The 15,405-nt window shown below is 31.8% G+C and overlaps 1 protein-coding gene and 2 long non-coding RNA genes across 3 annotated transcripts; 1 reads left to right on the top strand and 2 right to left on the bottom strand.

The window, feature by feature from the left end:
• Positions 1 to 1,130: 1,130 nt before the first annotated feature.
• Positions 1,131 to 6,279, top strand: LOC114278277 (uncharacterized). Its single transcript, XR_003634853.2, has 3 exons — positions 1,131 to 1,322; positions 1,527 to 1,570; positions 5,924 to 6,279. It is a non-coding gene; the product is annotated as an uncharacterized LOC114278277 (long non-coding RNA).
• On the bottom strand, positions 1,647 to 4,574 carry LOC114278279 (uncharacterized). Its single transcript, XR_003634854.2, has 2 exons — positions 4,379 to 4,574; positions 1,647 to 4,207 (listed from the first exon to the last, which is right to left on the bottom strand). It is a non-coding gene; the product is annotated as an uncharacterized LOC114278279 (long non-coding RNA).
• Positions 6,280 to 8,141: 1,862 nt separating the features above from the next.
• On the bottom strand, positions 8,142 to 12,553 carry LAC6 (laccase 6). Its single transcript, XM_028220303.2, has 6 exons — positions 12,217 to 12,553; positions 11,643 to 11,794; positions 11,196 to 11,440; positions 10,543 to 10,671; positions 8,924 to 9,865; positions 8,142 to 8,454 (listed from the first exon to the last, which is right to left on the bottom strand). Exons 1-6 carry the CDS (start codon positions 12,331 to 12,333, stop codon positions 8,324 to 8,326), a joined length of 1,716 nt encoding a protein of 571 aa, XP_028076104.1. The 5' UTR covers positions 12,334 to 12,553; the 3' UTR covers positions 8,142 to 8,323.
• Positions 12,554 to 15,405: the final 2,852 nt, after the last annotated feature.

Below are 15,405 nucleotides of genomic sequence, written 5' to 3'. Positions count from 1 at the left end.
CAAAATTAAAAACTTATTTTAAAAGGCAAATTACACTAACGGTCCTTATAGTTTGGGACTCATGTTACTTTGGTCTCTAACTTTTCAATTATGACACATTTGATCTTGAATTTTGAATTTTGTTCCAAATAAGGATAATTAAAAATATCATTACTTAATTCGAAGGACAAAATTGTTAATTTGATAAAATATAAACTAATTTGATAAAAATAAATATCAAAAAATATTTTTAAATTTTTAAAAATTATTTTTACCCACCAAAAATAAAATTATGTAAAACTGATAATTTTTTGAGTTAATTATCTAAAATTCCTATTTACAAATGTCATGGTAGCTTAGGTCTTATCTAAAATTTTTTGAACCAATAAGTCCTATTTAGTAAAACTGATAATATTATCAGTTTTTCTTAATTTTTAAAATTAAGAATATTATCAAATTTGTATAATAATGTTTCAGATAAATGTTTCACTAACTGATAAAAAAAAAACATGAGATTAAATATTTTGACCTTTTTACTTATTGATTTGATTCAACTATCCAATAAAACCGAGCAAATAATCAATTTTTTTTTTATAATTTTAAAACTGAGAATATATTTATTTTTTCAATTTTACACATTAATGTTTCATTATCATGCTCCTTTATAGATACAAAATTTTCAATTTTGTACAAAAAAATAATTTAGTATTTTCAATTTTTTTCAAAAAAAACTTTAATTTTTTTTTTTGCACATAATTTTTTTTTTTTTTTTTTCAATTTGAAAGTTGATGTTTTAAAGTTTTGAAATCAAAATAAATGTCAAATCATCATATTCCTTTATAGATAATCAGAAATGATGAATAATCATTACTTAAAAATAATTATGATTATTAAAAATTTAATGGGATTAATGGAGTATAAGTTAATAAATTAGAACTTGCGTGTAAATATCCTTATTTTTTATCAAATTAATTTTTATTATATATTTAGATGATTATTATATAATTGGTAATTGTTAAGATTTTAATATATAATTGATATATTTAATATATTAAATATTTTAAATTTTAAATTTCTTAATTTAATAAATTCGTTTAATAATAATATCAAAATTATTACCATATTTGATTTTTTAAAAAATAAAAATTAATTTAATGAAAACACAAATCGATGCTTTGCTTTTTCTCTCATTCATAGTAAAAAAAAAAGGGCCATTTCTTTTATTTTTCTCACCCTTCAATCCAAACGGCGTGTTACGAATCGTTTATCGACGATCGAGTCTGTGTTTGTGTGTTTGAAAGTATTGAAATTTCTCACACGGCACTGACTGCCAAACTCGCAAGGTTCTTTCTCTTTATGCTCTATTTGTTTTGGGTTTTAATTTGTATTGATCAATTAATGTAATAGTTTTAGTGTGTGTGTGTATATATATATATATATGTGAAAACATTGTTTGATTAATACAATATTGAGTAAATTTAACTTGTGATTAAATTATGAGATGGGTTTTTATACTTGGAGTCATATTTTCAACTTAAAAATTGCAGATTGATGATCTCAACTAACTATCAAGCATTGCCCATTTGCAGAGGTAATATAAATCTTTACTGGGGTTTGCTGCTTATATATATTTATTGTGATTAATCTTCTCTCATCAGTGAAGACTCATTAAAAAAAAAATAAATAAAAAACTTAATTTGCTTCAAATTTATTTTAAATTTAATGTTTTTTATGATTTAGCTATGTTGGTATTTTGCTGACTATTTGGGAAAAATTCCGGATTAATCATCGGAATAGTTGATTTCGTTGATGGGTTGTGTCCCTCTGAGGCTTTTTCAAGAACACTGCATATACCCCCTTTTTTTTTTTTGAGGGGGGGGGGGGGGGGGGGGGGGGGGGGGGGGGGTTATGATTTTCTTTTTGATTGTTGAAGAATGTATGTTTGAGTTAATTACCCAGAGCCTTTTTTGATTGATATAAGTTTGTGCATTTACACTTCTGTGTGACGTACATATAAAAGCATCCAAACCTGCCATATTTTTGTAATGCTGCTGCTCAAATTCATTGTTAATTTGAATTATCACATTGATAATTCAACACAATCAATTTGTTTTTTCAATATAAAGTAAATATAATTGCATAACAGTGAAGGTTATCACTAAGTGAGAACAGCCAAAATGAGTATCTAAATTATTTCTTGTCATTGCTAAGAGGAATAAAATTGGGAATGAGCACACCCCCCTATGATAAGATAGAAATTGCAGAGGTTAGTGAAAACTGTAACCAACATCGGGCGGCTGATCATTTTTTTCTTTTTCTTTTTTTGGGTGCTTCACTAATTCATATTGTCGGACACAAGCATAGTCCATAGACTACGAAAGAATTGAGGGGAGACTCCAAAAGCAGGTTTGTATGAATAAACTCGGGTTTTATCTCAAGCACAACCATCCTTTTCAGCTGAAGAAACTGATGATAACCAAGTTTTTTCATAGCCAATTCTTGTGAACCTTAAACTAAATAAATAAATTGGAACCCGCTTAATTGTGAGATGTTGACAGAAATTTGACGAATGAAATTATTAAACAAAATGCTCAATCTGCTAGCCTTCTGAGTCCCTAATACTATTTCCTTGAAGCAATGTTTGATTTCATATTGTCCTAGAGTCCTAATTTTGGAAGAGACTTCTCAAGAATAAAGATAATCCTAAAAATTGGATCAGATGCCAAGTCAAAATAAATTAAATAAATCTACAAAACCTGTAGCTCAGTTGTATTTATGCTGTCAAAAAAAGGAGTCTGTTTCTGTAGATATGTAGAACAACTTTGGAAGCTTGTCTGTCAAGCTCAGGAGTCTTTTGTTGATGCAGTACAGTTTTGTTCTTTGTTATATTTGTTATATATAACGCTTTCACCCCTTGCTGCTGAAGTAGAGCGTAAAATAATGTTTTATCGGAGACATACGAGTTCCAAAATTTTAAAGCTATCTATCAAGCTCATTTCCTGGATTGATGTAGTACATTTTATTTTTGATATTTATATATTTCACCAAACTTTCACTTCCAGCTGCTGGCCTAGTGCCTAAAGTAAATAATTGGTTGGAATTTCTGTTAGTTTAACACTCGGGTTCTGTAAGATCTGTTTTCTTTTCTTTTTTTGTTTCTCCCATCTTTTTTTTTTTTTTTGGGGGGGGGGGGGGGGGGGGTTTGTACAATGAACTGTAAGCTCTCCCAAAACTATTTTTACTTGCCACAAATAGCTCTGCTGACTGTGTTGAAGACTCGAAAATCAAACTGTCTTATCACTAGTCAGTAGTGACCCACCATTCGTCATGTTTGGAAACAGGAATTGTTGGTGTCAATATATATAATATATAAATTTACATCCAGTGTTGACACTGAATTGATTCTTTACCTATGCTCTTCCTCCGTCTTTCCTTCTTCACCAAAGAAGAAGAATTATGGGAGAAGTATATCATTGACACATAACAACGCTGCTTTGACCTAAAACATCAAATGGTTATTGACTCTGGCAAGAATGTGTGAGCATCGGGGACAGTATTCTTTAACATCAGCACATGACCACCCAGCAGTGGTGGGAACCTCTTGCACTGACACTGCCCGTTTACTTGCTTTTACTTTATTATTTTGAACTTATAAGGCTACCTAAAACTTATGATTTTTGACCTTGTAAGACTACTTATGATTTTTTTGGCATTGTCTTCCGTCTCTACGTGAACAACCATCTGAGGACTTGTCTCTACGTATGCATTTTGTTTGCTATTTCTAGTCTCTGACCAGTTCCAAGTTCTTCTCTGCTCTTGTATTTGTTCCCTGCTGATTTCTTTACACCCTAAAATTTACAATCATGTACGGGTTGATTACTTGAATTTAAAGATTAATGAGAAGCTAACCTTTAAATCCAGATAGAGGACCAATGGAAAGAAGTTTTGGACCTCAGAAAGAACCAATCCATAATCTTTTGTCCTGGATATTAAGATTCTTAGGTTTTCCGATCAAATAAATAAATAAATAAGATTTTAATATGGAAATTGCTTGCCATTATTCACTGAATAAATGATGGTTTATTGTAATGCAATTTACTAATATTTTCTACTATTGAGCTGTACGAAAGACCAAGGGATTGGCGTAGTGGATGCAATACTCACTTATTAGGCATGATGTCTGGGTTAAGTCTTACCGTTGCGCTATGTAACTTTCCCCTGTTCCCTCCTACCGATTGTCCAAAAAAAAAGAAAAAACTCTGTAAGAAAATGTATTTTTGTGACCAGATGATGAATATTTGTGTGTGCATGAATGTGCTATCTAATGATGTTATGGATTGGGCACCAATAGGACTATTTAGAATGTTATTGTACTAAAAGTAGCAATGGCTTCACGTACCTCTATGTCTATAGAAGACCCTTCAAGATGATGCAGTGGATGTATGCAAGCCTCCCATGCAAAGCATCTTGCCCAGATGAGTATTTCAAGCAACATTGGAAGAACCAATCCAATAACTTCAGAAAGGAAATTTGCGGCTTTCCCAGATGAATTTGTGGAATACTCATTTGAGCAAGAGGCCTTGCCAGGAGAGGAATTGAACAGTTCTTTTCTTTTCTCTGCTGGGAAAGTAGAAGGGCTGCGGATTTAAAAATATCTATTTGCTTGTGTGTCTATAGCTACCAAAGACTATATGTTACCATGAGAGTTGGTTGTACCAGCCTTGCTTTAAGGACTCTTGGGCTGTTAGATGTAGTCTGTTATTCTTTTCATTATGTGATTAAGTATTCTGGCTTGTTAGTTGAACACATTTAAGGGGTTGTTTGGGGTATCCTAAATAAGTGCACTTTTTGTCTTTTTGAACAAAAAAATTGAGGAAGAAAATATAGATGTTTGGGTTAACTTTTTGACTTTTTATGAAAAAATATATAATAAAAAATTGTAAAAATTGGTTTGTAGGGAAAAATTCGGATTGGGAGTTGTGCAGCCATAATTGTTGACTTTTGTGAATAGTGTTAACTTTTTAACTTTTTGAGTAATTTTTTGGCTTTTTGGCTTTTTTGCAATATGCCAAACTTGACCTTAGTCTAGGAGAATGAATATTTCCACAATTTGTCACAAGCTAAGAAGTATGGACACATGACAAAACACAGATATGCAGATGTTTGGTTTGTGTTTGAGAGATGTGTTTTAAAGATAAAAAGTACGAAAAGTTGTTTGGTTTGCTTTTTTTCAAAAGATGTTTTGAAAAATTATTTTGAGAGAGAATTTTGGAAAAAGTGATTGATTTGATGTGTGTGAGAGAAAGATTTGTTTGGAAAACTTGTTTGGTTTACAAGTTTTGAGAAATTTTTTTGGGAAAATTTGTTTGGTTTGATTACTTTTAAAAACTTATTTGTAGAAAAAATTTCCCAAAATTTTTTCAGAAATACAAACCAAACGAACCCATAAATTTTCGAAATTTGCAAGGCATGGCATGGCTTATTGGAAGCTAAGATGGCAATTGCATGCCCAACACGTGTTTGTGCTTGTGCTTCATGGATTGCAACTTTACTCCAATGCATTAAACTAAGTAATTTAGATAATGGTTGTACTTCGTTGAGTTCATTGTTTGTACTACACTTAAGGTTAGTACTACCCTTAAAATTAGTACTACCCATGCTTTGGAGGAAAATAATGGGTTTAATAAAATGGGTTTGTTGAAAATCCTATTTATATGGTTAATTTCTCTTTTCTTGCACTCTCATGTCTCTGAAGATACTATGAAAACTATCTAATCCCATGGTTCATTGGATCATAATAAGTTTGGTTTTTGTTTGTGCAGATAACAGATACGTGTTTTCCAAAAAATGAAAATGTAAAACAGAAAATTGAAACACAACCTAATTGACTAATATCCCTGATTGATGCTTTCATTTTTTGTAATGTCATTGTGCATTGATGCAGGTTATGGAAGTTGACAATCTGATCTGACTATGCACAGTTCAAAGCATTCAATTGCATCCAACGGACACCGCAATTCATTTACTGAGTACTCCTTAATCTCCATGTCCATTTTTCTTCTTAATTTGGGTTCCATATTCTTCTTACCCAAAAAATTTATTGTGATACCATCTGACTTCCAGCTTTGCTAGGAGCTACCCACCTTTCAAAGATCCCATTTTATTGGATTCCATATGACTTTCTGCATTTCTTTCCTGACTTGTCAAACTAATCTTACAGGTAGTTGCATAGTTGGTTACAGTGTTCTGTTCTCCGTAATTTGTTGAAGATTTGATTAAATAGGAGTAGGATTTCAATAATTTGCTCTTACTTCAATCTCTTGAATGTCAATCATGCATATATTCATACCATGGATTAAATCATGGCATTGCATTACTGTCGTAATGCAATGGTATTGGGATGCCCTAGAAAACACTAAAAAATCATTGATAAGCATGTTCTGATCTGACTCTATTTATCACAATTTGAATATTTGTAGTTTTATGATTAGTATTGTAACACCTAAACATAGGTCTTCAATACAATAGCTGGAATTATTGTTGTTTATTTATTTGGTGAGAGAGAGAGTTGACTTCCATATAAATAATCCAAAGAGTTGTATATGATTTAGTTTTGTCCAAGTCTAGTCATCTCCATCTAGGGCAGGTCTATTATCACCTAACACAGAAAGATACCATACTTGTATATGTATATCTTATCATGATTGATCAAATTTTTGATTTGGTATGTTATTTGGTTGGCTTGGAATTGGAACCTTGAGGAAAATGGGAAAAAATAAATTGAAAATATTTGGAAACAAAAACTAAAACCTATATAAATATTAATACATTCACAATAATTAAATAGTTGATTATGTTGACATCAATAAATATTGGAAACTCATAAAAATAAATTAAAGAAGGTATAAAGGCTTAGTTGGGGAAGAGGTTTATCACTATAAGAAAAAAATATAAGAAAAAAGTTAAATTGCAGTAGTAGTAGGGATGAAAGATGATGTGGATCATCACCATTATGATCTCCATTACATTATCAATGGTTGTGAAAGATTCCCATCAACATATTTGTATTTCAAATTAAAAAATAGCTAACGAAGATTTTAAAATTCAATATAATATACGGTTGATTTTATGCTATGAAGCATAATAATCTCATGCATTGTGATGGAGAAGCATAATAATCTTATGCTATGAAGCATAAAATCAATATAATATACAGTTAAATTTTTAAAGACTTCATAATCTTATGCCTTGTGATGGAGATGATCTAAATCTAAAAGATATATTATATGCTATGAAGCATGGGTACTTCAACAAACATGCCGTTGTGAGAATACTATATGGAGATACACTAATATTCTCACAGACGTACCTATTTACCAGCATATGGTATTTCGTATGGTACTTCTGCATACGTACTGTGTACATGAAATACATATCTAAATTTTTTCTTTTTAATTTTTGATGTATCTAAACATACCTAGTATATTATCTAAGTCGTACTGTATCTTAGTTAAAACAATATTTTCTTCTACTATAGAGATAAAACTCATTTCACTAGATTTTTTTTTTATTTTTAGTTTTATACGCAGCATGATTTTAATTGTAAGTTATTTAATATATTTACGTGTAATTTTAGTTTATGCTTGTACTTTTGGCATTAAATGTTAATGGTAACAAATTAAACCGTTTAATCAATTTTTGCATTATTTCAAATTAAAAATAAGTATTTTTTTACAAACATACCAAGCCGTATCTGGACCTTACGTTTTTTGGATTTACTATATTAACGTACCCATATTAGTACCAATACTAGTACAAATACAAGTATTCGCACCCGTATCCGTACCTATGCTTCATAAATTATATGACTTGATCATGCTTGTGTCATCTTCTTCTCGCAATCTCTCTTATATGGTAACTCAAATTGTTTAATAAAATTTGTTACTGTCCTTGATTCTCAAAATTTCTTTTGACAAGGATGCATACAGAAATTATCATTGTTAAATATTCTTAATAGGTGTCGTAACAACCCATTTTCCTTTGAGTTCCGGTATGCTTCATTGGAAACATATGAATTTCTGACATTTCAATAATGTTTCATATCGGTTCTCAGAAACAGGCATTTTGGCTGTTTCGATGGAAAAGAAACAAAATGAAACAGATGGAAAAAACAATTTTGCAGTTTTATTTCATCCAGACTTTAACTTCCTCTACAACACAATTTCTCATAATCTGAAAGAAAATGGAAAACACTGTGATACACACTTCGTGTCAAAGAATCCTTCATATTGGAAAGCTCACAACCGTCAAATCTTGTAGTTATTAACAACAATCCAACAACTCTCTAGCACCGGGGCAGGTCTGCCGGAGGGTGAGGAAGTGTCTCTAGCTCTCCCACCCCATTCTTCACAATAAACGCCACCGATAAGCCCCATGACAAATGGATCTCCAAGTGACAGTGCATGAACCAAACCCCTTCAACAATACACTCAAATCATCAGCAACCAAGATTAACAATCCATTACCTTAATAACCTAGCAACATGAATCTACTCACAGACACACATATATGCATGCATATTCATGTTTGATTTGTACATAGAATTAGGCGAGATAAGTTATTCCTGAATTAGGGTATTTTCATCATTTTTGCAACAAAAGTATTATCCCACCTCGACAAAATAATCATGAATATGCGGGATAAATAAATTATCCTAATGTAGTGGGATAATTTTATCCTAGGATAAGATGGTCTTATCAAGGGTATTTTTGTTATTTTGTGATGAAACTCCTCTCCCACCTGCCTTGAGACAAAATATATGAATATGTAGAAAAAAAGATTCATCGTGATAAATTATCCTAATGTGGGATAATTTCATACTGTGATAGAATAGTCCTATCCTGCTCTTTATCTGCAAATCAAACATGGTATGTGTATATATTACCTGGATTGTCGGCAACAAATCGGATTGCGGCCCATCCACCCACCGGAACTCCAATTGTGTTCATGTAAGGTGGATCAACCAAGTTCAAATTGGCGGTTTGTGGGTTATAGTTCCCGGTACCAAACCCTACGACATAGAAGCTGTAACCGTGGAGATGAATTGGGTGGTTCTCGGTGGTAACTGTCCCAGTGTCCTGCAAGATTAGCTGCACCCTTGTTCCATACTCAAGGACCTTGATCCTAGTCCCATTCAAGGAACTTGTATCGTTAGGGATGTTATTAGGTGCTCCATTGACAAAGTCATAGAATTTAAGGGGTACCCCAGGGAAATCCTCAGTATAGTAGCCATTAATCTTTTTGTAATAAGCTTCTAGAAGTGAAATGTTAGGTTTAATAAAGCTTATGTTATTCATCGATGCGGCCATAACCCCGCCATTAATGCCTTGGCAGCTCTGCGGTGACATCTTGGATTTACATTTTTGAACGTTTATCCCAATAGTGATGAATAGGTTTGTGTCGATCTCTTTAGGGACATTAACGGAATTAAGGCTTTTAAGCCCGTCCATGACGGTCTTAACCGCAAGATTATCATTAAAGCTCGGCAACGGTGCTGGTAGAGCTAAGCTGTTTGCTGTGGCACCTAGGTATTGGAAGTAGGCAATGGATGTTATATTTTGGAATGGGACATTTCTTGCTGACATGTAAGGTCCCATGCCCATGGAGTATTGTGCGATTGGCTGGTCTGCAGTGACGAGGACGTTGAGTGTTTGACCGGGTCCTAGCATCACACGGTCCGTGGTGAACGGTTTCGTGTACTCGGCGTCGGCTTCAACTATTGTTAGTTTGTGATTAGCGATGGCGAAAAAGTTCTCCATGTTCAAGGCTGCGTTGATTAACCTTAACAGATACGTCTTTCCGGGGACGACACTGATCGTATACACATCTGAAACAACAATAAAATTACCCATAATCAATTAACCAATCAAAATATATCTATAAAAAAAAAAAAGAAAAAAAAAAAAAAAAGATAACACTTTAATATAAAGTGAGAATATTATTAGATGAGACAACATCATATGTGAGAGAGTCAATATTTTACTAAGCATGCACTTAATATGTCATGCACCCTCACTTTTTCTATAATATGTTTGGCATCTTAGAAAGAGAAAAGAAATTTAAAGTCATTTTCAGTAGGTGGTCATTGCATTTTAAAATACTTTAAAGATGACAGCTGATTGAAACTTCTTGTTTGACCTAGACCGTGTCACTGAAAACAATTGTAGGCATAATCAGAGTTTAGATATCATATAATGTGTAATTTACATTTTTCACCCTCATACTTTATCGGGTGCTTTTAAATACACTCTAAAAAGTACAATCTTTCGCATGCTTTGACTTACATTCCTCTTTAATTGTGACAGTTAAAATTTGACACCTCCAATCAAGTTTCAGTGTCAATTCTCAATCAAATTCATTTGAAAGATGAACGTAAAATAGTTAAATTTAACAGTACTTATTGGCGGATGCTTTAACATTGTAATTTAACCAAAAATACAAGATTTTGACGAGAAGTGGATGAATGAAAGTAAAATTGGAGTTTTAGTGCGAAGTGTAATATACCATTACTGGAACAATTGTACTTGGGGCCTGGGTGTCCATTAATCGTAAAAGCATCCGCTGGTGGAGGACCGCCGCCGCTCGCCAGAGTTGCTTGCTCAAGTTGTACAAGGTCTCGTAACCAATACTCCCCTGTTAATCAACTATCGAACCAATAAGTGAAAGGAAAGTGCAAGGAATCCGAGAAAATAATTCAAAAAATGACCAGGAAATGAATCTAGTCTACGCTCTTTATTTTCAAAATGGGTTTAGCAGTAACTTTTTTAACAGTTTTTTATTTTTATTTTTTTGGACCTTATTTTAGTGAATTTTAAAAATTAAAAAAAAAATTAAAGAAAAAATCATTTTTGGGTCCTATTAGAAGACCCTAAAAATATAAATAAATAAATAAAATACAAAATTGAAAAAAATCTAGCAAAAATGGAGAAAAAGAATCCCAAAAAAAAGTTGTTACTTTTTCCTTTCTTTCATTTTTTTTTTTAAAATTTTTTTTTAATTGTAAAACAAGATGTTAATCAACTTTTTGGATTACTCTTTTGAGTTCTAGGATTCTCAAGTTTTGTATTATGCAACTTAGCAAATTAAGTTTAATTACAAAAATGAGCTTGGCTACCTTAATAAATAGTGACAATTTGGTAGAACTACAGAGATTTTACCTAGGATGATGATGTGCTCTTCATAAGGGAATTTAAAAGGGTATGGGACTCCAGTTTTAGGGTAGACAACAATGGCACCATAAACAGTCCCTCTTAGCCATGAAAAATGAGCATGCCAAAGAAATGTGCCCTTTTGCTGCAGCATTGTGAATTCATACGTGTACGTCTGTCCTGTTTGGATTGGGCACTGGGTAATGTAGGAAGGACCATCCGACCAGCATGACAACCTCTGTCGGACACCGTGCCTGAAAAATCAACAAGACATTACCCTACAATGATCTAAAAATATGTTAAGATGGAACCAGGGTTTAAATGACAACCAATACGTATCGGGATTTTGGATTTCTAATAATGATATATTATTTAATATCGACAGATATATGATTACATCATCGATACTGAATGTTGTTATTTAAAACGATCATGCACGGAAATTAGGGTTTTTACCAGTGGATGGTGGCATTGTAGGGAGATTGGTTGGTGACTCTGATGATCACTCTATCATCTTCTTGAGCATAAACAACAGGTCCAGGATACATTCCATTGACTGTGACTATGTCCCTTGTATTGCAGAGCTTAGTGATTTTCATGGTTTGTAACTATTACCAAGTATCAAACTATTTAGAGGACAATGACATACAAACAGAAAAACTTATATAAAAAAATAAATAAAAATTTATAAATGAGAAATTGAGTTGTAGGCCTGTCACTTTGAAATCAAAAACTTATTAATAGGCGGTTTATTTACAATACTACTATGTCATTCTTGTGAGCAAATCTATGAAAAGGTCTAAAAGAATAGCATTTTCTATTTATAGAACTATAGAAACAAGCGTAACAATCGTTTAAAATTTACGTACTCCAAATTTGTGTCTAAAAATTTACCAAAAAAATATTTACAAATTTCACTCTTGTATGGAAGAGATTATATTTAGAATAAATTTGAATTATATACTATTTTTTTTATAGTAAAAATTCCAAGTATATAGCATTACTTGGGGGGGAGAGAGAGAGAGAGAACCTTGAAGTCATAGAACCTGGTTGATCTTCCACCAGGCCAAAGTGGCATAGCATGCATGGTTTGAGTACACAATACTATGATCAACCATAGTGTGAATGAAGTGAACAAGTTGGCCATTTGGAGAGAGAGAGAGAGAGAGTGCGGAGTGGAGTCTAGAAGGGGTGATGAGAGGCTTTTTAATGGAGTGCAGAACCCAATTTTTAATTTTTTTAATAATTATTTTTTTTTTAAAAAAAAAATTAAGAAGAAGAAGAGAAAAGGGGTATGTGGAGATGTATTATGTTTGTCAGCTTTCATGATTCCTCTAACATGGACTTGTAAATTGCAATAATAAGTTGTTGGAAGCATCTTTTTATTTATCAATTCAATTCAATCACTCATTCATATCTCTCTCTCTCTCTCTCTCTCTCTTGCATGCTTTTGATTTTTTGTTTCATAATAATAATTACTATTATTATATATCTAACACTTTCTCTTTCTGCATGAAATCATGCAATTTGACCACGAACAACGTACGCACACACCTGCCCTAAAGTCTAAACCACCATTTTTGTAGACCCCACCCCCTCAACCAGAGATTATTTATTGCTATTTTGAGGTACTAATTAGTGATTTTTCTTCACTCTCACTCCCCAAAATGAGACCCAAATTTTTTGTCCCTCTTGTTTCATATTATTTTTTAATTATATGATTTATCTTTTTTTATTTTAATCTTATGATAGAAATGGAGTTTAAGATAGAAAGATACGAAAAAGTCCGACAGAAGATCCTCAACGTCCAAATGTACTAAAATTGTTGCGTGGAGTAACGCCATTTGGAGACTTTTTTAAGAATCATTTTTTTTTTAACTGTTTATAGGATTGTTTTAAAAAATTGTTTAAAAGTTAATTTTTTAATTTTTTTGAAAAAATATATAAAAAAATTTAAAAAAAGTAATATAACCTAAAATAGATTAAAAGTTAAAAGTCATTTCCCCAAAAGGGCCCATAGCCTTTTGGTCTTAACAATCTTTAAAATAAAATAACTATGTTCAACAAATTTATACCACTAAAAATAAATAAATAAACTCATAAAAAAATAAGTTTAAAAACCATCTAATAAAACCTAAAGGCCATGTTTGTTTGGGTGGACATGAGCTTGGGATTGGATTAATAGTCCAATAAGGCCATGTTTGTTTGGGTGGACATGAGCTTGGGATTGGACTAATAGTCCAATAAAATTATTAATCCGATGTTTGGTTAAACAATTGAAGTAGGGATTAATTATTTTAAACTTGACTATTAGTTAAGATAGGATACATAATCCAACGGATTCGTATTAAACAATTGAAGTAGGGATTAATTATTTTAAACTTGACTATTAGTTAAGATAGGATACATAATCCAACGGATTCGTAGTCCTAGAACTATTAGTCATGGGAATGCTAATCCAGTCCGCCCAAACAAACATGACCTAAAATTATTAATCTAATATTTGGTTAAACAATTGAAGCACGGATTAATTATTTTAAACTTGACTATTAGTTAAGATAGGATACATAATCCAACGGATTGGTAGTCCTAGGACTATTAGTCATGGGAATACTAATCCAGTCCGTCCAAATAAACATGGCCAAAGAGTACTTACTTATGTGGCACTTGTCATATCATTGAAGTGAGTCTTGTTTTAATTTGGACACTTTCATTTAACAATAAATCGTAGTTGTAAAAAATTGCCTACTAGCTCATGGAGGGTTAAATGAAAAAAAAAGTCAATTGTGCTGTAGAGGGGAAAAAAAAAATAGCAACTATTTGTCACAGAAATCAAAATATTTTTTAAGTTTTTTCATTTATTTTTACTCCGATGTTGATAACAATTTCGCAAAATATTTTGTTAACATTTGTCAATATACATACATAGGTGAGAGAAAATTGTAATGTTAAATTTTTTTTGATAACAGTGTATCCAAATTAACTTGTACTTGATTAATCTCAGAATTCTAAATTTAACAATTAGACAAATCTCTAACCACTCTTTAAAATAATTCGAACTCATGACCTTACCCTTCCGAGTTAAAGTGTAATGTTAAACTGTGAGAGTGACTTTTACAAAGTCTGCAAAAAACGTGAGGGAGCCCAAAACAAAAAGGGTAACTAAAGAAGAAAAGTGTTATTGGTTGGTGGCTGTGTTTGGTTTGCTTTTTAATTGGACAGTCTTCAGTTGAGAAGAAGATCAAAAAGCAGTTTTTGCACGCCTTCCTTCCTTCCTTCCTTACCCCCCCCCCCCCCCCCCCCCCCCCCCCCCCTTTGTGGGGAACAAACCTCTGAACATGAAACTTCCAAACTTTTTTTTTAGTATTATTATTAAAAAGGTGAATCTAAAATAGTGTTAAATATTTAAATTTGTGTAAAAAATTTTTTTAAAAATGATTAAAAAAAAAAAATTAATTCAATAAAAACTGTTATGAATTAGTGAAAATGTCTTGTAAGTTTTCATTATTTTTGTTTTTTTCGTGTGTGTAATAAGACTAAGGGGTTGTTTGGGGAGTGGTTCTTTTATGCTCGTTTCGGAATTAGTTATTTTACTTAGTTTTTTTTGACTTTTTTTACGAAAAGATTTATAAAAAAAAATAAAAAGAATGATGTAAAGTGATTTTTTAACTTTTTGGCTAAAAACTTAGCTTTGCAAAACAAGCCAAAGCCAAACCAAGTTATCACAGTTACATTTGGTAGAATTTTGTAAATATGATTTGAGAGTATGAGTTGTATTTTGAGTTTGTGAGTTTTGAAATTATGATTTGAGTGTGAAAATTTTGTTTGGTGAAAGAGTTTTGAATTGAGTGGAGAATTTTTGATGTGACATATGATATTTGATACAAAAACTTACAATTCATAACCAAACATACAACTCAAAATTCTATTAAAGGACATAAAAAAAAATTAAAAATTCAGAAAATATTTTTTCTGAATATATAAAAATTAACATATGTCAATTGCAAAAAAAAAATTTTGCGCCATTCCGGTCAGCCGGTAGGACGACCGGTTAGGCCAAATTTGAAAAAAAAAAAAAAAAAAAAAAAATTGAAAATCGCGCCTCAGACATAGTTTTGTGCAGAGTTTTGTAAATGTTATGGAAATGTGATTTGAGTGTGGTATCCAAACATCATGTTGGAATATGGGGATAGAAATATAGTTTGAAAATCATTCCAAA

The sequence above is a fragment of the Camellia sinensis genome, chromosome 2, assembly GCF_055761805.1.
Source record: "Camellia sinensis isolate YWXY chromosome 2, ASM5576180v1, whole genome shotgun sequence".
Taxonomy (NCBI): domain Eukaryota; kingdom Viridiplantae; phylum Streptophyta; class Magnoliopsida; order Ericales; family Theaceae; genus Camellia; species Camellia sinensis.
Note: the sequence above shows the minus strand (reverse complement) of the source record. Positions and strands in the feature narration are given on the sequence as shown.